At 36.5% G+C, this 19,903-nt stretch overlaps 6 protein-coding genes and 1 pseudogene across 6 annotated transcripts; 5 read left to right on the top strand and 2 right to left on the bottom strand.

Moving 5' to 3' along the window:
- Window positions 1-50: 50 nt before the first annotated feature.
- LOC117600453 (histone H2B) lies at window positions 51-1,862 on the top strand. Its single transcript, XM_034315945.2, has one exon. It carries the CDS (start codon window positions 94-96, stop codon window positions 463-465), a length of 372 nt encoding a protein of 123 aa, XP_034171836.1. The 5' UTR covers window positions 51-93; the 3' UTR covers window positions 466-1,862.
- Window positions 1,863-5,283: 3,421 nt separating this feature from the next.
- LOC117600498 (histone H2B) lies at window positions 5,284-6,098 on the bottom strand. Its single transcript, XM_034316083.2, has one exon. It carries the CDS (start codon window positions 6,050-6,052, stop codon window positions 5,681-5,683), a length of 372 nt encoding a protein of 123 aa, XP_034171974.1. The 5' UTR covers window positions 6,053-6,098; the 3' UTR covers window positions 5,284-5,680.
- Window positions 6,099-6,277: 179 nt separating this feature from the next.
- LOC117600337 (histone H2A) lies at window positions 6,278-7,945 on the top strand. The gene has a single exon (XM_076689985.1). It carries the CDS (start codon window positions 6,315-6,317, stop codon window positions 6,687-6,689), a length of 375 nt encoding a protein of 124 aa, XP_076546100.1. The 5' UTR covers window positions 6,278-6,314; the 3' UTR covers window positions 6,690-7,945.
- Window positions 7,946-10,577: 2,632 nt separating this feature from the next.
- On the top strand, window positions 10,578-10,983 carry LOC117600557 (histone H4). Its single transcript, XM_034316198.2, has one exon. The coding sequence runs from the start codon at window positions 10,642-10,644 to the stop codon at window positions 10,951-10,953; it is 312 nt and encodes a 103-aa protein (XP_034172089.1). The 5' UTR covers window positions 10,578-10,641; the 3' UTR covers window positions 10,954-10,983.
- Window positions 10,984-12,672: 1,689 nt separating this feature from the next.
- LOC117611194 (histone H3) lies at window positions 12,673-13,378 on the bottom strand. The gene has a single exon (XM_034339129.2). The coding sequence runs from the start codon at window positions 13,344-13,346 to the stop codon at window positions 12,936-12,938; it is 411 nt and encodes a 136-aa protein (XP_034195020.1). The 5' UTR covers window positions 13,347-13,378; the 3' UTR covers window positions 12,673-12,935.
- A 145-nt stretch (window positions 13,379-13,523) lies between these two features.
- On the top strand, window positions 13,524-13,894 carry LOC117600788 (histone H4-like; annotated as a pseudogene).
- Window positions 13,895-16,731: 2,837 nt separating this feature from the next.
- Window positions 16,732-18,267, top strand: LOC117602036 (uncharacterized). The gene has a single exon (XM_034319496.2). The coding sequence runs from the start codon at window positions 16,796-16,798 to the stop codon at window positions 17,498-17,500; it is 705 nt and encodes a 234-aa protein (XP_034175387.2). The 5' UTR covers window positions 16,732-16,795; the 3' UTR covers window positions 17,501-18,267.
- Window positions 18,268-19,903: the final 1,636 nt, after the last annotated feature.

The raw sequence follows: 19,903 nt of genomic DNA, 5'->3' as shown, positions 1-19,903 counted from the left end.
CACCATATATACAGCGTCTCCACTCCGTTCCGGCATTCAGTCGTGGATTTTCACTGCTAGAGAGTGTCTGGAATTTACGGAATCGTTAGGAAAATGCCTCCTAAAGCAAGTGGAAAGGCTGTAAAGAAAGCTGGCAAAGCACAGAAAAACATCAGCAAGACCGATAAGAAGAAGAAGAGGAGGAGGAAAGAAAGCTATGCAATCTACATCTACAAAGTGTTGAAGCAAGTCCATCCTGACACTGGTATTTCCAGCAAGGCGATGAGCATCATGAACAGTTTTGTGAATGATGTCTTTGAGCGGATTGCTGCTGAAGCCTCACGCTTAGCTCATTACAACAAGAGATCGACCATCACATCTCGGGAAATCCAAACGGCCGTCAGACTTTTGTTGCCTGGTGAATTAGCGAAGCATGCTGTTTCTGAAGGCACTAAAGCTGTTACTAAGTACACCAGTTCAAAGTAAATGCTGCAGCATATTCTAATCGGCCCTTTTAAGGGCCAACAATTTTTATTACGTAGACCAGCCTCCTTTCTAACATTTTCCTTATTTTTATCCCACGATTGTAATATAAATGACATTTTTAACACTAAAAGTATCCATACCAGTTATCATAGCATTTGCCGAACTACTTGATAATTTTATTTCAATTTAAGATCTAAACTTTTAAACTCTATTTGACTTGCGCAGTACATATAGTGTTATATCCAATGCAATGGAACTATCACTGATATAGTTTCTTTTAATTTGTAAAATTGTGTCCATCTTATTTCGTAGTAAAAAACAATACATCGAAATAAATCAACAATTTCAGCATCAATAATATTGAAGAAAGTACAGTAAAGACTCGATATGTGTTCAGAATTTGGGACCGGTGAGGAACATTTAGCGAACAGAAGATTCGATTCTGCTAACCGTTTGTATTTTGCCGACGTCGATGAACGTAGAAAGAGACAGTTTGATAAAGAAGAAAGAGGGACTGGGAGTCGAGGTGGCCGTAGAAAATTAAATGCTTACATATCGGTGAGACAATACTAATGTAACAAACTTTTTTATTTTCTATTTTTTTTTAATAAAACTTTCACCATTTCATTGGTGAGATTTTCCTGATTAAAATGAGACTAAACACGATATTGTTATGACAATTGGTTATGATGATTAGGCTTGTAAATGTTCCTCTTTTCTCGCTGTCTTTCTATTTTGGTCGACGTCGGCAAAATATAAAGAGTCTAAGCATCTTTTTCTTAAATGTGATGAAGGCGAACACTTATCCAGAACTTGAAGCGAATCAAACCCGACAGTCTTCTCCACGTTACTGTTCGAAAAGCGAGCCGTAGTTCCTATAAGTGATCACAATTCGAGATCGCTGAGGAACATTTAGCGAACAGAAGAATCGATTCTCTAACTGTTCGTATTTTGTCGACGCGACGTCAACATGGGAAGAGACAGTAGGTAAAAGGAGAAGATGGATTCGGGCTGACATAAGCCCTGATCGAATCGAATTCCTGTTACAAGGTTTTGTAAGCAGAACGGCTACAGATTTGATGTAGGATCTGTAAATCCAGTTATTGCAGCAGATTAGCGGCAGAAATGTAACAAAACCTGCTAAAGCAGATTTGCCTCACAAACCGAGCAGATCCTGCTATCATAACCTATTGCCAAATTGGAGACAGAAACAGAACAGAGTCTGCGCGCAGACTATGATGGCAGATTTGCGGCAGATTGGCAGCAGATCCTGTAACTTCAGCCATTTAAATTTTAAAGGGAACAGTGAAGTTGCAGGATCTGCTGCCAATCTCCATGCAGATTGCTGACTGGGAGAGTTAATAAATTAAATGCCTACATATTCGTAAAACAACACTAATGCAACAACATTTTTTTATTTATTGTCACGTCCTGTGATGCATTCTATATGCATGTAAATAAACATAAGTTTCCTTAATTTTGTGATTGATTTCACAATTAAAATCAGTACAATATATGTATTGTCACGTCCTGCGACGCATTCTTGAAACTTCTATTTCATCACCCAAATTCTTTAAACTTCTATTGCACCATCCAAATTCATCGTTCCGCAAATTCTGAGTGAGCAACTCAGCCGGGTCGTCGTACGGCGAGAACGCTGACGATCCGAACGAGGTGGTTCACCCGAATTGCCAAATCAAATGTCGACCTCATTTATCAATATAAAATAACGCGATCGGGCCCGCCCGCACGCAGTCAGTTTTTACCAATCATTATCGTAAGAAGTCCTCATAGACGCAGTTCTTATCAGTGCATTTAACGGTTCATCGACTTATCAACATAGTACGAAACCGAAAGTATCGCGATCAGACCAGATCACTCAGACCATCTGTAAATCATTAAATCCGCGAAGATAATCCGCGAAGTACCGCTCAGAGTTCGATACTCTAGAATCTACACGACTCTGCTACGAAGCTCAGTACTTCGACAGAGCAAGATTCCGGTAATATCAATAAATTAACCAAGTCTAGCGTTTATGACTCTGCTACGAAGCTCAGGGCTCCGACAGAGCAAGATTCTGTAAGACTCGATTGTAAACGTGCGCGAATCAAGAACTGTACCAGTACCTTCACTCGAAACATCTACCCTACCGTTCCAACACCTGGACGACACACCACCACAGGGTCCGTCCATAGATAGGTTCTACTCATCCCGCGAAAGGTAAGTGAGAACCTCTATCTACCTGACAACGCAGATAAAATTACATAAAGTACGCCGAGGACTCAGTGAGAGAGAGAACTCCGCGACTTTACATTATACATGTTGGAATAATATTATAATGTGTATACAAAAACGAATACCTATGTTGAGGGACACTGACCATCAGACAAAGGCCTAGCTCTGTCACCAGAGTCGATAGGTTTCAAGCCGTACCAGACCTAAGGGTCTGGGGCAATAAACACATTGAAGGCCCGGGGCCGTTATTTTTCTTTCTGAAAGTGGGGGCTAGTTTTCTGCGTGCATTTTCAGGAGGTTTCATTCCTTGCTCGTTCACAGCACAGTAAAGACATTCTTCAAGCTTTCAAAATAAATATCGTGTTTAATAGAATTACTGAGTTTTTTATTAAAGTAATCCCATATTCCAATAATACATTATGTTTTTTAATCATTGTTGCTAGCCGTCCTTTGTATTCAATATCTAACATATAACGTTAACTGTTCATTCGCCGTTAATTTAGCATATAAAGTGAGCATTCACAGAAAGTAAATTATTTTAAGTTTATTCAGATTAGTTAAAATTATTATAAGAATATCGTGTTTGGTCTCATTTTAATCAGGAAAATCTCACCAATATGGTAATGAAATTGTTATTAAAAAAAAATGAAAAATAAAAAAATTTCATCGCTGCATTTATCGATACAAATGCGACATCTTCAAAGGAAAGCCGCGCGGTGTCATATTGCTCCCGGGCTTGCTCCGAGGGGGAACCTTTCAAACACTTACATATCGAGTCTTTACTGTATTATGGTTGTTATAAGTGACATAACCTAAAATACAATTGTTTTAATCTAAATTTGTATCACTGAAGAATTACATACATTTAGTGTTTTGCTTTTTAATTAATTAATGTTGAAAATTATTTTAAAATGAAATGTCATATGAAGCTATGAACCATCTAGACTTATTTTAGCAATACTTATATATTTTAGTTGCGTGAAAATAAGTTTTGTAATAAAAATATGAAGTTTGTCGCAACAACTGTTTTCAAATTACTAGCAGAAACGTTTCAACTGATGTCCCCACTATACAGGGTGTTCCAGAATTCGCGTTGGTCCTGTGAAGGGGTGGTAGCTATGGTGATTCTGAACAACTTTTTCCTTTGCAAAAACGAAAGTTTTTAATTAATATCTCGGAAACTAATAGGAAGCCGAAGATACCACTTTATATTTGGGGTCCCCTTCCCCCTCCTCCCTGCCCCTCAAAATTTCATCTTGATTGGCGACCGGTCGTATTCGGAACTTCATCCTAAAAAGTATCTCCGAAAGGTCTGTAAAACGAACTTAACTCGAATTACCAAAGAAATAATAATAGCATCGACCAGATAAAATATCATCTCATGTCTCATGATACAGTTCAGCACCGAACCTCGTCGTTGGTAAACTCACTGATTCTGGTTCTGTTTCTTACTGCGGCCGCAATATATTCTAGAGGGCGTAAGAAAACGTCGAATTTTTTCGCCGCCGCAAACTCCCATAAGAATGGCAGTCTTTAACAGTATCTCGTCGGTGATAATAGTATGATATGATGTACTATAGTATCGGTAGTCGGTAACCAATATATTAATTAAGTACACACACCAAAGGTCGCGTATCGAGTCGCCAAAAACCATTTATTCTCACAAATGTTTCTTTTCCCAAAAAGGAACTTACACTGCAAAATTTGGTCTAAATCAGAGCATGACGGTTTTCGGAAGAACAGCCAACTTTATTTAACTTTATCACGCGTTACCATTAGAGGGACGATAAAGTAGTGAGATAATTTGCCTTTTCCTGTTTTAACTCCCACCACCGACGAGAGAGTCTCTCTCACAACGTCCCCATATAGAGGTGTGGATAAGTTTCCCTATGTTTTATCCGGGAAGTGATTAAATAAACATTTTAGCACATAAGTTTTTATAATTAATTTTACTATAAATATTAATAAATAAACTAGGAACACAAATTAAGTCACTAAAACTAATATTATAATTAATCTCTGTAATTCCTAATCGAATAATTAAATATGTATAAATGAGTACAAAAATCGCTAAATCTAACTACAGAAAACTCTGATCACACGCATGTTGACTACTCGGTGGTTCGAGGAAGAAGAAAGTTGCTTTCCCCTTTTTCGGGGAAAATGCCACTCCCAAACCGAAAGTAGAAGTCGCTGCACGAAAAATAAAAATTGAAGGAAACCTAATTTTCCGACGAGGTTTCGCGAGCGCCTGAGAGGTCGCCACACCTACAAACATCTGTATAGTGGGGACATCTGTTGAAATGTTTCTGCTAGTAATTTGAAAACAATTATTGCAACAAATTTCATATTTTTATCACAAAATTTATTTTCACATAATTAAAATTGTATATGTTGCTGAAATAAGTCTAGGTGGTAGGTTCATATGACATTTTATTTGATATAAGACAAACATTAGTATCTTGCATAACTCGAAAATAAATTTTAATATTAAATAATTAAAAAGAAAAAAATACTAAATATATGAAACTTTTCAATGATATAAATTTAGGTTAAAACAATCGTATTTTAGAGTATGTCACTTATAATATGTATAATACTTTCTTCAGTATTATTGATGCTGAAATTGTTGATTTATATCGATGTATTGTTCTGAATTGCAAAATAAGATGGACACAATTTTATAAATTGAAAGAATCTCCATCACTGATTGTTCCATTGGTTACAACACTATACCTACTGCGCAAGTCAAATAGAAATCGCGGAAAAGCATTAAAAGTTTAGGTCTTAAATTGAAATAAAATTATTAAGTAGTTTTGTAAATGATGTAACTGGTATGATTACTTTTAGTATAAAAAAAATATCATTTATATTACATACAATCATGGGATAAAAATAAGGAAAATGTTAGAAAGGAGGCTGGTCTACGTAATAAAAATTGTTGGCCCTTAAAAGGGCCGATTAGAATATGCTGCAGCATTTACTTTGAACTGGTGTACTTAGTAACAGCTTTAGTGCCTTCAGAAACAGCATGCTTCGCTAATTCACCAGGCAACAAAAGTCTGACGGCCGTTTGGATTTCCCGAGATGTGATGGTCGATCTCTTGTTGTAATGAGCTAAGCGTGAGGCTTCAGCAGCAATCCGCTCAAAGACATCATTCACAAAACTGTTCATGATGCTCATCGCCTTGCTGGAAATACCAGTGTCAGGATGGACTTGCTTCAACACTTTGTAGATGTAGATTGCATAGCTTTCTTTCCTCCTCCTCTTCTTCTTCTTATCGGTCTTGCTGATGTTTTTCTGTGCTTTTCCAGCTTTCTTTACAGCTTTTCCACTTGCTTTAGGAGGCATTTTCCTAACGATTTCATAAACTGGAGACACCCTCTATAACAGCGGAAATTCACGACTGAATGTCGGAACGGAGTGCAGGCGCTGTATATATGGTGTGAAAGGACAGCCGAGGGCGCACCAATCACGTGCGAGCTGCCGCCTCATTGGTCGGTCCGAACCTCAACGGACAGCTATATAAGCGAAGCTCTCGCTCCGAAATCTCACATTACTTTTGAATCTCTTCAAGTACAATTCGCTTGTTGTTTTCCAAGTTATCGAGAAAATGTCTGGCCGTGGTAAAGGTGGAAAAGCTAAGGGAAAGGCGAAGTCCCGTTCCAATCGGGCTGGGCTCCAATTTCCTGTTGGCCGTATTCATAGACTTCTAAGGAAAGGAAATTACGCGGAACGTGTTGGTGCAGGAGCACCAGTATATTTGGCTGCAGTTATGGAATATCTAGCAGCTGAAGTATTGGAATTGGCTGGCAACGCTGCTCGTGACAACAAGAAGACCAGAATCATCCCTCGTCATCTTCAACTAGCCATACGTAACGACGAAGAACTGAATAAATTACTGTCTGGCGTTACTATCGCTCAAGGTGGTGTATTACCGAACATTCAAGCAGTCCTATTGCCAAAGAAAACCGACAAGAAGGCATAACTCCATAAAGGATTCCAGCATACAAATGGCCCTTTTCAGGGCCACAAAACATTTTAACACGAAAGAATCACTAACTGTTCATCTATTTTCTATTTTATTTTACAATTTGTGAACTTACCAAGTACCTTAACGTACGTACGTTATAAAGGAAGTAGTAGTAATATATTTTTACAATAATACAATACTATTTAGAATAACTTTTTAATTCTGGTAATAAAATACCCAAGTATTCAAACGGTTTGAGAACAGATGAAAGTTGAGAGGTAAAGCTATACTATTCAGAAAGTTCTACATTCCAACATCTGGCCCACATGGTTGGAGCAGATGTTTTATTTCAAGGGAGCCAATACCGAAAGACAATGGTAGTCCCGGTAGCGGTGACCTCTCACTCACACATCACGAGGATTGGAGAAAGCAAGCGTCCGTCAGGCAAGGAGGATGGAATCTCGCACGCATACGATGCTCTCCACCAATTCGCATGACAATAAATAAACTGCTATCACGCAAGCAGAGTTACGATATACGTGTTCGGTTTTCGGGCAGAGAACTGTGGCTTTTCAAAGATACCTTCAAGCTGTTCTCATCAGAAAAATTTCTGTACTGAAAGGAAAATACTTAAATAAGGTATGCTTTGCTGTATATACTTAACTTTACTTTAATGCACTGTATTTAAAAATTGTAAGTGCATCCGACAGCAACATGTATTTAAAATCTACAGTAATAATGCTTACGAAGTTCTTACTTTGTTAGTCTCTGAATGAAAATTCAAATGCTATTTGTTATTGTTAAAGTGACTATGGCAAAGCTGAAAAGCTTTTTAAAAAAGAGAGAGAGCATATTGTTAGAAAAATCGAAATAGACAAACGGTTGAGGAAGACCATGTGCGTTCTGTCAGCGCGTTTCCCCTTCTTAAAGGAAAGTTCTTCAACTTAGGGGTGTCATAAACAAAAGGGCATACTATCGAAGTCGTTCTCACGACCGAGGATATTTGGGACGGCAGAGCATTCTTATTCTCACCGGGGTGAGACACGGCGTCGTCGTGTACGATTGCTTTTGAATTTGAATAAAGAGTATATCTTATTTTAAAATACGCCCACAGTTATTGAATAAACCAGACATTTTAATTATCCGCTCTGTTAGTCTTATAGTATCAAGAAGAAAGTGTCATTGTTGTGTGTTTTCCATTTTAAATTTTAGTGTATATTATATTCTCTATAAATACAGTAATTATATAAAATGGTATAAATAAAGATTGTAAAGTATTATAATTCATTCAGGTAAGTTACTCGACCTTTTCTCTTATTGTTAGCTTATTGGTCTCCTATACGCTCCCGGCGTTTTGACGATTAATTTAGAGCACCCTGTATATTTACATGTTAACTTTATATTCATCGTTACTAGGGCTACTGCTTATTAGAAAATTCAAAATTTAGCATAGTGTTGTGACCCCGCGAATAAAATAGTACTTAAAGAGTTTGCAAACGTATACAATGTATTTTCGTATAACGTGTACAGAGGTTCCACTACGAAGTGCTCTCTAGGAAGGCTAGCAATCGAGTGACAAAACAAACGTTGGGAGAGGTCTTGGTCCTAAGAGCCTCGGAAAAGCTAGGCCCTTAAGGGCCGTGATTAATCGGATAGTTTTCCACTCGTCACGTACGCCCAACTTTCTGGAGAAAGGTGGCCTGAGCATTGGGATATCCAACAATAGATGTATCGGTTAAAGTGGGCCATGTGTATTTTGTCATGGCGTTTCTCCTCTCACAAGGGAAACTTCAAGGCCAGGGTGCCATAAAACGGTCGCTAAAGGCCATGGTTACGTTGGCATCCTTACGACTAAGAAACTGCCAACAGGGCACTCTCGTATTGACTGTGGACGTGCAACTATGCCACAGAATAAACGACTAGCATGGTAAAAACCGTAGTTGGAACATTTTTAATAATAATCTAATTCCTACAGTCTATTCTGATTTCTTACATCCTCGCTTTCGTTCTCTCTCTCTACCAAGTTTCCAACCATATAAAAATATCAGCCATATTATGCCGTCAAGGTGGCAATCTTGATCACGACTATTATTCTAATTCTCTTTGTTCAATCTCAACTATTTTTATGAAGTCCACAGCCTATATATGTATTAAGTAACTAGCACGAAAATCTGGACTTTTGGATTTGCTTTCACCGAGAATTTTTACCCAAGAAAAATAATGGCTCCTTTTCTACCTAAGCTACATTGCCGGTACAGGCAAGGCTAGAAACCCAAATGGTCGAATTAGTTACATGCCTATACCACAGTATAGGAAAGAACAATAGGCTCACTCCGTGTCGGCACCTTTGATCTCATGACCAATAGGTCGCCATATTGCTGGTTGTGCGCGGGCTCTAATTTGAAAAGCACTCGGTGCAATCAAAAAGAGATTTCATAATAGAATACCATAAAAAGACTATTAAATATCTACATTTAATTAAAATACACATTTTATTGAAATCTCTGTACAATACAATTATTATATACAACAATTATTCAATTAATAAAGTCCTAATAAATTATATACAAATGTATAATGTATACAGCATATCTTTGAAATTAATAAACAACCCATAGTGGTAATATTTTGATAAAACAATGATGATAATAATAATAATGTCTGTATCTAAAATGTACAAGAAACGTTGGATAAATATCATTTGACAGATATAAAATATAGGGTGTCCCAGAACGCCTGTTACTGCTGTCACTGCTTGCACTTTGGCACCCTTTGAAGGAACAACGGTATCCACCTCTTTCACTCATATTTTATATCTCTGTATAAAATTTACTGAATTTTATCGCAACAGGAATGTTTTAGAAGTAACAGAGGTTAAAATGCAAGAAACTACATATTATCATATATATTCACAGCCGCCATATTGTTGGTTGTGCGATTCGGTCATGCGCGAGCGACAATTATTGGTACGCTTTTTGGCAGAGTGATCCTACTGTTCTTTCCTATACTGTACCTATACAGTAACATCTCTAGTTGTCCGTTTGTTGCCTTGATGACAGTGTCCGTTGGTTTCGTCCTACGCCTATATATTTTTCACCCGACGCCTATGTTCTGTTCGTTCGAGTCAGTCACGCGATACGCAATGCGGCTTCTTTGATGAGAGTTAGAGTTTTTATAGTTTATAATAAAGCACTGTACCTTTTTTAATATTAATTTTGTTTACCTACGAATTTTTTAAACATATTAGCCAGACTCTTCTGATTAAAATGAGACCACACACGATATAAGTTGGAGCATATTTACTTTAGTTTATGTACATACAGGGGAACATCCCCAATGTGAATTTTTTTTTCGTCTATATAGTCCAAATTATGTCATGTTTGGTCTCATTTGAATCAGAAAAATTGTACCAATATGTTAAAACAATTTGCATCCAGAAAAATCTAAAAATAAGAAAGTTAAACTGTTGTTAATTTCTGAGCTGCTACGGCTCTCATGCTACCCTTCTCTTCTACGGCTTGTCGTCGGAAATCAAAAACAGCCGCCAGGCTCGATAAATCGCATCTATCCTGCCTACATTATCCATTTCCGCTTCTCAACTAGAGAGATTTTACTGTACTCCCTAGTCAGTTATCAGTCTAACGATAAGTCTGAATGTTCTAAGTAGTGCATTGAAACCGAACGTAAAACAGAACGCGATATGCGTTCATAGATAAGTAAGTACATATATACTTACTTGGAAGTTCAAGTTATGACCTCACTGTATGTAATGTGATGAGACAATTATTATGCAGTTTCCATAGCACCCGTAGTTCGTACGAATGCGCAGCGGATTTCTGATTGGATAGAACTAAGGTGGAGGGGAAAGCAGGGTTGCCGCTGTATAAAAGAGCCATGTTCTTGGTTCCACAATGTAGTTGCAAACATTTAATCGTAGAGTTAAAGTCGTTTGTGAGAGAAGTACATCATGACTGGTCGTGGAAAAGGAGGAAAAGGATTGGGAAAGGGAGGAGCAAAACGTCATAGGAAAGTTCTTCGTGATAACATTCAAGGTATCACCAAGCCGGCCATTCGTCGTCTGGCTCGTCGTGGTGGAGTGAAACGTATTTCTGGTTTGATTTACGAAGAAACGCGAGGTGTTCTGAAAGTATTCTTGGAAAACGTTATCCGAGACGCTGTGACTTACACTGAGCATGCTAAAAGGAAAACCGTTACGGCTATGGACGTCGTCTATGCCTTGAAACGGCAAGGAAGAACCCTCTACGGTTTTGGTGGTTAAAGTGGCATTCTTCACTTTTGTTCAATAAAAAGGGCCCTTTTCAGGGCCACCATATTTTTCTTGCGTATGAATTCTCAGTTCCATTGTCCATATTACAATCCTAACATTTTTATACCCTCATGTAAGTGATACTACCGTGCATTACCTTTTATGTAAGTTCATAAAAGAATTATATCCTATGCAGGAAATTTGAATTGCACAAGATTTTCTCTGTTGGAAGTGAGTTTCAATAAATAATAAACACCATGAATTTTTTAGTAACTTTGCGTTATTTCTTGGAAGGGAAGGCTGTCTTCACACTTTAAAAATCGAACTCAGAAAAAAAGACTCGAAAGACACGACAGAAGTCGGTTGTCCAATTAAGAACAAAAGAGACTAGGACTGCATACAGTTTATTATCGAGGCCTTTAGGTATAAACAGTTACAGGCCTATGGGTCCGATGACGTCTATTATATTATTCTGACTAAAAGTAGTGTTTCTAATATTCAGGGTGTCTCAGCTAAAGGAGGCCACCTAAATATTTCCTTTATCTTTAATGGTATAATTTAAATGGTATCGGAGAAGGAATACCGTAGCAGACATTCTTTTGTGCGATTATTTTTCATAGTTTTTTCAAGGTCATCGTTATTTTTCATCAGGGAAACTTCTATTTTTCTATATTCCATCTTGAGGCGGCTGAAAAAATACTTAATATGCTTAAGTTATGATCTGGAGTCTTATTATAACATTATATGTTGAGAATTATAACACTGAATTATAAACAGGAAGTTCAAATGTGATTTTAATATTACTCTACAAGTTTATCATATTTTTGGTACTCAAGATCACCCTTCAGGTCATAACTTAAGCATATTCAGATGTATGTTTTCAGCCGCCTCAAGATGGAATATAGAAAAATAGAAGTTTTCCTGATAAAAAATAACGATAACCTTGAAAAAACTATGAAACATAATCGGACAACGAAATTTTATCCTCTACGGTATTCCTCCACCGATCCCATTTAAATTAAACCAGAGTTATTTTTTGTATCATTAAAAATAAAGGAAATATTTAGGTGGCCTCCTTTAACTGTGATACCCTGTATAACACAATTCATTTTTGTGTACTAGCTGACGCATATATTATTAGTAATAATCCAACACCTTCCCAAAATATACGAATTCGTAACTAACAATAAGTTCATGTACAAGTTAATTTAACGGTTTTATTTTTTATACCTGAAAAAAATCGGCGCTACAGGTTTAAGGAATTGTATGCCACAAAATCTATAATCGTTAAATTCTAATTAGTGTACTAGTGCAATAAATAAAAATGTTAAAGTTGGGGATGCATTGGTTATGCGTTAGTGTATATTGTTATCATATGAATTCGGGATAACTTTTTATTTTTTAATACTGAATATAATACGGAATAGATTTAATTCTCTGAAGATGTTGCCGTTGGTGATTTAATTTATTACGATGAACACGGTATTTTACAACGACCGGACAAATATCGGCATGTTCGGGATTTTGCTCAAAGGCAAACTGTATAGCTACGAACAAAGAACAGCACTAACGTAGCTGCGCAACATTCGTTACAGACATTCTGCCGAATACTTAGGATCTACTTTATATTAGAAAATCTCGGCTCCCTGCAGCTACAACAATTTTATAAAAAATTAGAAGTTAGTTATTAGAACTTAGAAATTAGAAATTATTTTTTCAATACTTTTTACTTAAGACGTGTAAATCCCTTCGAACTAAATTCCAAATTGAGTGTATTATAGTATACATGCAGGATTTCACTTTCATGGTAAAAATATCTTTTTGAACCTAATTTTATGATTCTTTTTGAAAGGTGGAAATTACAGTTTATAATGATATGGGTATAGTATATTTGAAGTTTTAATAAAATGATCACGAAAGTGTTCTTCGATTTAAAAAAAATGGGGCCCTGAAAAGGGCCGATTGTTGTGTAAAAAGGCGGAGCGCCTTAAAACTTAAGCTCTTTCTCCACGAATACGACGAGCGAGTTGGATGTCCTTTGGCATGATTGTAACTCGTTTGGCATGAATAGCACACAAGTTGGTATCCTCGAAAAGTCCAACAAGGTAAGCTTCGCTGGCTTCTTGCAAAGCCATTACAGCAGAACTTTGGAAACGAAGATCGGTTTTGAAGTCTTGAGCTATTTCACGTACGAGACGTTGGAAAGGTAATTTACGGATTAAGAGTTCCGTACTTTTTTGGTATCTTCGAATTTCTCTGAGTGCTACAGTTCCAGGCCTATAACGATGAGGTTTCTTCACTCCTCCCGTTGCAGGCGCACTTTTACGAGCAGCTTTGGTAGCTAACTGTTTCCGGGGAGCCTTCCCACCGGTAGATTTACGAGCAGTTTGTTTAGTACGAGCCATGTCGTTAAGAATAAAGTACGATTTGGTCAAACTCCGAAACTACAGTGACGCAACGGTCCTTTTGCTTCTCTTATATACTTGTAGAGCAGAGTCCCCTCTGCTCTGATTGGTTAAAGTACGTGTGGTGGGGAGAGGTCAGTAGCGCTTGTCGACAGGGTTACTGCTGGACATGACGCGATGAAGGGAAAAGGACAGCTGGTACTGCTATATGGTAGTTTTACTTTGGAGAAATATCACGTTGATTCTGTTAATTTGACGAAACAATGTGTATTAGTCAATATAAGCGGTCGTGGAAAGGGAGGAAAAGATTGGGAAAAAGAGGGGCAAAGCGTCATAGGAAGGTTCTTCGTGATAACATTTAGGATATCACGAAGCCAGCTATCCGTCCAGTTACCCGCCATGGCGGTGTTCTCAATGGTTTCCTTGAGAACGTTATTCGTGATGCCGTCACTTACACTGAACATGCAAAAAGGAAGACTGTTACTGCCATGGATGTGGTTTATGCTTTGAAACGTCAGGGTAGAACCCTTTATGGTTTTAGTGGCTAAATTGTTATCACTGCGATTAAGTTCTTACTTAAAAATGGCCCATTTTAGGGCCATCAAAAAATTTAAACATGAAATTTCTATCATTCCAACTTATCCATCAGTTATTATCAAATACACATTATTTTGATACTATTAATAACTTGCAATAACACTTTACTCGACACAAAAAGAATGCCAATAGAAGTAACAGTGTATATTATAATAATATGAACATTTGGTAACAGTATTTTTGTTTCGTAGCTAGAGTAACAGCCCGATAATTTCCTACCGTTTAATTTCCTATTAGTTGCGCCTTGTGTTTGCATATATTATATACAGGGTGTCTAGGCTAAAGTGTAACAGACCCGTTATTCCGTAACTATTAATGATACAAAAAATTGTTGACATGGAAATTACACGGTAAAATAGGAACTATGTTTTGGCCGAAATAAAAAAGTTGCATTATTAGTTTAAGAGATAGTCAAGTTTTGTTTTTTAAATGGAACTATTTTCAGATCATGTGATAGTGCTTTTCAAGACGAATTTATTGAGCTTTAATGTATACACCTGATTTTAATTAGTTTTCAAGATATAACGGTTACAAATTTACCGATTTTCAGCGGCGATGTCTTGGTTCGAGCAGCAAGTCGCAAAAGTAGCCCTATTGTAGCAGTAAGTGCCCTATGTCTGGAGAATGGTATCTTACCGCAATAATAAAGCCACTTTTACGACTTGCTACTCGGGGATACCATCTTCCACACCATAGGACGCTTACAATACTGAATACAATAATTACTTAAAACCTTCAGTGCATATACAGTTAACCAAATTATTAATCATTCTTAGGCGAACACTTAAAAAATGTTAGTATATTATAGTTTAGAAATTGAAAGCAAAATTTATTTTAGGATGAAGAAAATTAATATATGGCACTTACTCATTAATTTCATGCTGTATATAATTCCCTGTTAGAAACGCTGTCAGTCCACACGCATTATTCACAGCCATGGATACACTCCCTTCCTTTGTCCAGATAGCCAACTATGTATAGCTGATTCATATAAACAAATGAATAGTCAGAGGTGTGCAAGTACTCGTAATTTACAAGCCGAGCTGAACTCGCTTCGATTGTTCGAGCCGAGTCGAGCGCTTGATTTTGCCGAATTACTCAAAATCGGCGAACTGTTTGAAACAAAAGCGAGTTACTTGAAACAATTGAACTACTTGAATATTCGAGCCGTCGTAAAACTTCGATTTACTTGAAGATGAATTTTCAGCTCGAATATTTGAGTAGTTCGATTTTTTCGAGCAGCTCGCTTTTGTTTCAAGCAGTTCGTCGATTTCGAGTAGCTCGGCAAATTCAAACTCTCGACTCGGCTCGAATAAATCGAGTACTCGCACACCTCTATTAGCTACAACACACAACAGCCAATCAAATGAAGAAATAAATACCGAATGAACGAGTATCTGTGTCACATATGTGTGTAAACAAATGAGTTGTGAAGAACGTAGAATGTTATTTATGGTCCATATTCCCTGCTTCGTAGTTAGAAAGATTCGCCTATAGAAACCTGAAAGTAGGAAATTATCAAAACAGGAACTGTAATTATTTTAGTATGTAAATAAACAAAATAGTGAAAACAAACTTAATTTTTACAAGACAAATCCTCAAGTATTTCTTCAATCTAAAATAAAATACTCTGTTTCAAAGCTTTTAAATCCCAACCGACATGTTCTCTTGTTGTTGGTCAAAGTTAAGGTCTATATCATGATTAATATTGTATTCCATTTATAATTATTCGTACGATACACTCATTTGGCTTCATCACTGTATAATATCACAATATCGAAACAACATCGTCGAGTCATCAATAACTTTCTACAATCCAGTTAAGTATATGTCCAAAATCATTGATTTAATTTTTCTCTATAAATATTTAGTTAACTAATCTTTTACATTGTTTAGTTCTGTTTTATACAATATTTATGGTACAACATCTGTATTCAACGTTGAAGCATTTGATAACATAAATGGCAGGCATAGCTCATTATGCTCAAAGTACCTGTGGTGGTATTATATTTCACAATTAAATGTCATATTTTATCAGCAACAAGTAGGCTTCTGAACAGTATTAATCTTTAAATTAGATAAAATTGAAATTGCATTATGTATAACAGTGTACAAGGACTTTTATAAAACTGAAATATCATTTCAAAGCATCGAAGTATGGTGATCCAGAACTTCTCGAACAGAGTGTACGATATTCTAAATTAATGCGAGATAAGTTGTTAAATAAATCCACTTCTATATTCTCGTCTACATTGTCGTTCATAATTGAGTACTATTAATCAGATTAATGGTATTATATAAATGACTGTAATGTCAACCATTTGCGTCGCATCTTCTTGATGATTGTATTTCTTTCCGCGTAAAATTCTTGGAATTTCTGATAATATCTAAACTCCATTAACAACTGATGTACATAAATTGATAGGTTTAATATTAGGACATTTATTCTAACAAGAGAAATCGTTTTGGATTAAATATTCTCCTTTTTTTACTTAATTTTCCAGATTGGTGTAGTCCTAAATAAGAACAACGGTGAGATTATGTCACTTCAGGCGAATATAATAGCTGAAAATCGAGGTAAATTTGTCATTTAACGACACCGTTGAAAACTACTGACAATAACTGAAACTTTACATGTCTAATATGTGCTTTGAATCGAACAAATAATTGCATAAATCATAAATCTTTCCGTGTTAGTCCAGGATTCTCAGCAACGTGATATTGGAAACAGAGGAGAGGTCTTTCTTCCCGGTCCGCGCTTTTGCTACTAGTAGCTCGATTTCTGAGTTAGTCGCGTACTCTGTGAACTGATCGTGAAAGTTGCATTTACGCGGTTATTGTATATTTTGTGTATGATGGAGGAGAAAAACAGCTCTGTAAATACTGCAACAGTGGAAAATTCGACGGCAAATCCATCGCCTGCAAAAAAGTCTGCAAAATCGAAGACAAAATCGCAGCGTTCTAAATCGTCACATCCACCAACTGCGGATATGGTGAATGCTGCTATCAAGGCCTTGCAAGATCGCAAGGGATCGTCAGTTCAAGCTATCAAGAAATACATAGCAACGACGTATAAAGTTGATGGTGAAAAAATGGCGCCATTTATTAAGAGGTACTTAAAAAGTGCCGTAACTGCCGGTGCGGTGGTGCAAACCAAGGGTAAAGGTGCCTCTGGCTCGTTCAAGCTATCCACATCTTCGAAGGGTTCCGAATCAAAGAGCAAATCCAAACGCCTCGTGAAACGGGCCGTATCTGCTCCAGCTGAAAAGAAAGCTGCAGAGAAGAAGAAGCCAGCGAGTCCTAAGAAAGCGGCTGCCCCAAAGAAAACACCCACTGTGAAGAAACCAACCGCGGCAGCCAAAAAACAACCTCCTCCTAAAAAAGCTAAAGCTGCTACTGTTAAGAAAGCAGAATCTGTGGAACAAAAGGCAACACCACCACCGAAGAATTTGTCGAAAGCGAAGAAAACCACAAAAGCGCCAGCAGCAAAGACGAAAACTCCAAAACCAAAAACAGCAAAGTCGCCGAAAATCGCAAGAGCAACGGCGAAAAAGTAATTCGTTGAAGAATACATACCAATTGGCCCTTTTCAGGGCCACAAATCATATTTTACAAAGAAACAATCTGTTTGCACTTGGCAAGAATTTACCTGTTCATTCCAAATTCCTTTTTCCTTTAAAATAAGATTTTGGTACAAATTTTATGCAAAATATGCAACGTGTGTTATCTTATCGGTTTACATACATATTATCTCTGTAGAATTATTCCTTTATTATACGACATTCTATTAGAATCATTTATTTGATGAGCGTTTTTTCTGAGGTAGGTCGTTCAAGGCAAAAGTAAATATTTGTTTGTATGCAGTGTTCTGAAAGTAAGCGTAGGTTTGAAGATACATTTTTCACGCGAATCACTTCAAACATATGTATAATGAATGCTTCTGATAGAGCGGTTCGTTAACAAAAATTTAATTACTGGACAACAACAATTGACATTCAATTGCATTTGTAGGTACAAACTCTTCTAAAAAATAAGTGGTTAAAAGATTATGATTGAATATGATATCGTGGTGCATACATACAGTACCAAACACTGTAAGTTTCCCTAACAATAAGTAAAATGGCGGTGAAGAAGAAGATCCTATCACAGGGGTGTTCAATAGTGATGGGCCTATTTCTGAATTGTATTGATATTGATATCAATTCATACAATTAAATTAGAAGTGAAGTTCAGTAAAAAATTGACTATTTATTCAAATATTTGTTTTATATATGATAAACATATTATTATAATTAATATTTTAATTTTTTTGGACGTGCATCCATTACGAAGATTATTTAGAATCTATATACAGATCTTCTGTTAACAGCTTGTATCTAATTTACGTTTACATAATTATTTATTAACTTATGCATTACTATACATTGAGATCAATATTGCATACATTCTATATATATAAATAAACATATAAGTGAAACTTTTTGCTACAAAATATTTTTCTATCTAATTTTCTCCTTACTGTATATACATTGTATCAAAATTTCGATATTAATATATTAAGTATCGATACTGCAATATATCGTCATGTTAAATATTGATAGAAAATATCGATACTGTATCGCCTATCACTAATGTTCAACCTTTTAGCCTCTCTGGCCTACATTGGAAGAAGACGAGTTGTTTTGGGCTACACAAAATATATAGTTAACATATTTAAGTAATTTAAACTTTATTAATTTATGATTTTTTGTATTATAAAGGCAACAACATGTAATTAATTTGACACTGTTTTATACATTTGTATACATGTTTTATACAAACGACATATCGAGCGATGCGCGACTGTGCTAATAATCGTCTAATCGCAATAGTAACCATGCAACAGTAAAATAAATCATCGGGGTGGGCTATTGATATTTCTTTCGCTTCTTGGGCCACATTGATACGTGCTTTGGGCCACGGGTTGGACACCCATGTCATATCACTTGCGTGAAAAATTTACTTGAGAACATTTTATTTGATAAACAGTAGTATAAACGGTATACGGCTGCTTTGGAATACGTCCAATTCAAAATACGTCCTGTTTGGACGTGACAAATTTTGCTCGGTATACGACATAAATATTTTGTGTGAATTTTGCATCATTTTTAAATAATTATCTCAGAGGAAAAATTAAATTAATAATCAATTACATTCGGAGTTGATGTATTATTAACTGACTGATCATTATAACAAACTATAACCGCAAAATAGGAGGCAATAAAATTTATTCCATTTAGTTTGTTAATTTAGAATCTATCATTAGGTTACATTTATATTTTATAAATTAATTATGTTAAATAAACTAGTGAATATTTTTTATAAACTTCTAGGAAATCGTTTAAATGCTGTTCATGACACAAACTATGTTTCAATTATTTTACAATCCCATTAATATAGGTATAATATCAATGGGAGTTTTTTTTCCATGAAAACGGATTAATGAAACTGCACAAAACTGCGGAAGCAGTGCGAGAGAGAGGCTCTTATGCAGCTTCCGGTTCGGTATGGAATCACGGTCTGCTTTCGCAGTTTCGTGCACCATCCTATAGGGCGGAGGGAGCCACCTTCGCCGTCCGAGGCTCGACGCAATTAATTATTTCGACAAGCGAGTTTTTAATGGTGCTGGTTATGTATTTTACTCGTTGAGGAATGAACCGCCTCACTCCTCCGATTAAGCATTTACTTGAAAAAATTTCTTTTCTCCTAAAATACAAAGGTATTTCTCATGCGAACGAGGTATAATAGCTGCGCGCTCGCGCGTGACCCGGTGGTAGGGGCACCTTACCCTTTAGTGCTTTTTCACTAGACGAAAGGACACTATGATTGATATTGTTCAACCAATGACAGAAATCAGCGAAAACCAATTCGACCAATCCGAGTGGATCACACCAGGCCCTCCAAACTCCCGTATTTCATGC

This window comes from Osmia lignaria, chromosome 9, assembly GCF_051020975.1.
Source record: "Osmia lignaria lignaria isolate PbOS001 chromosome 9, iyOsmLign1, whole genome shotgun sequence".
Taxonomy (NCBI): Eukaryota; Metazoa; Arthropoda; class Insecta; order Hymenoptera; family Megachilidae; genus Osmia; species Osmia lignaria.
Note: the sequence above shows the minus strand (reverse complement) of the source record. Positions and strands in the feature narration are given on the sequence as shown.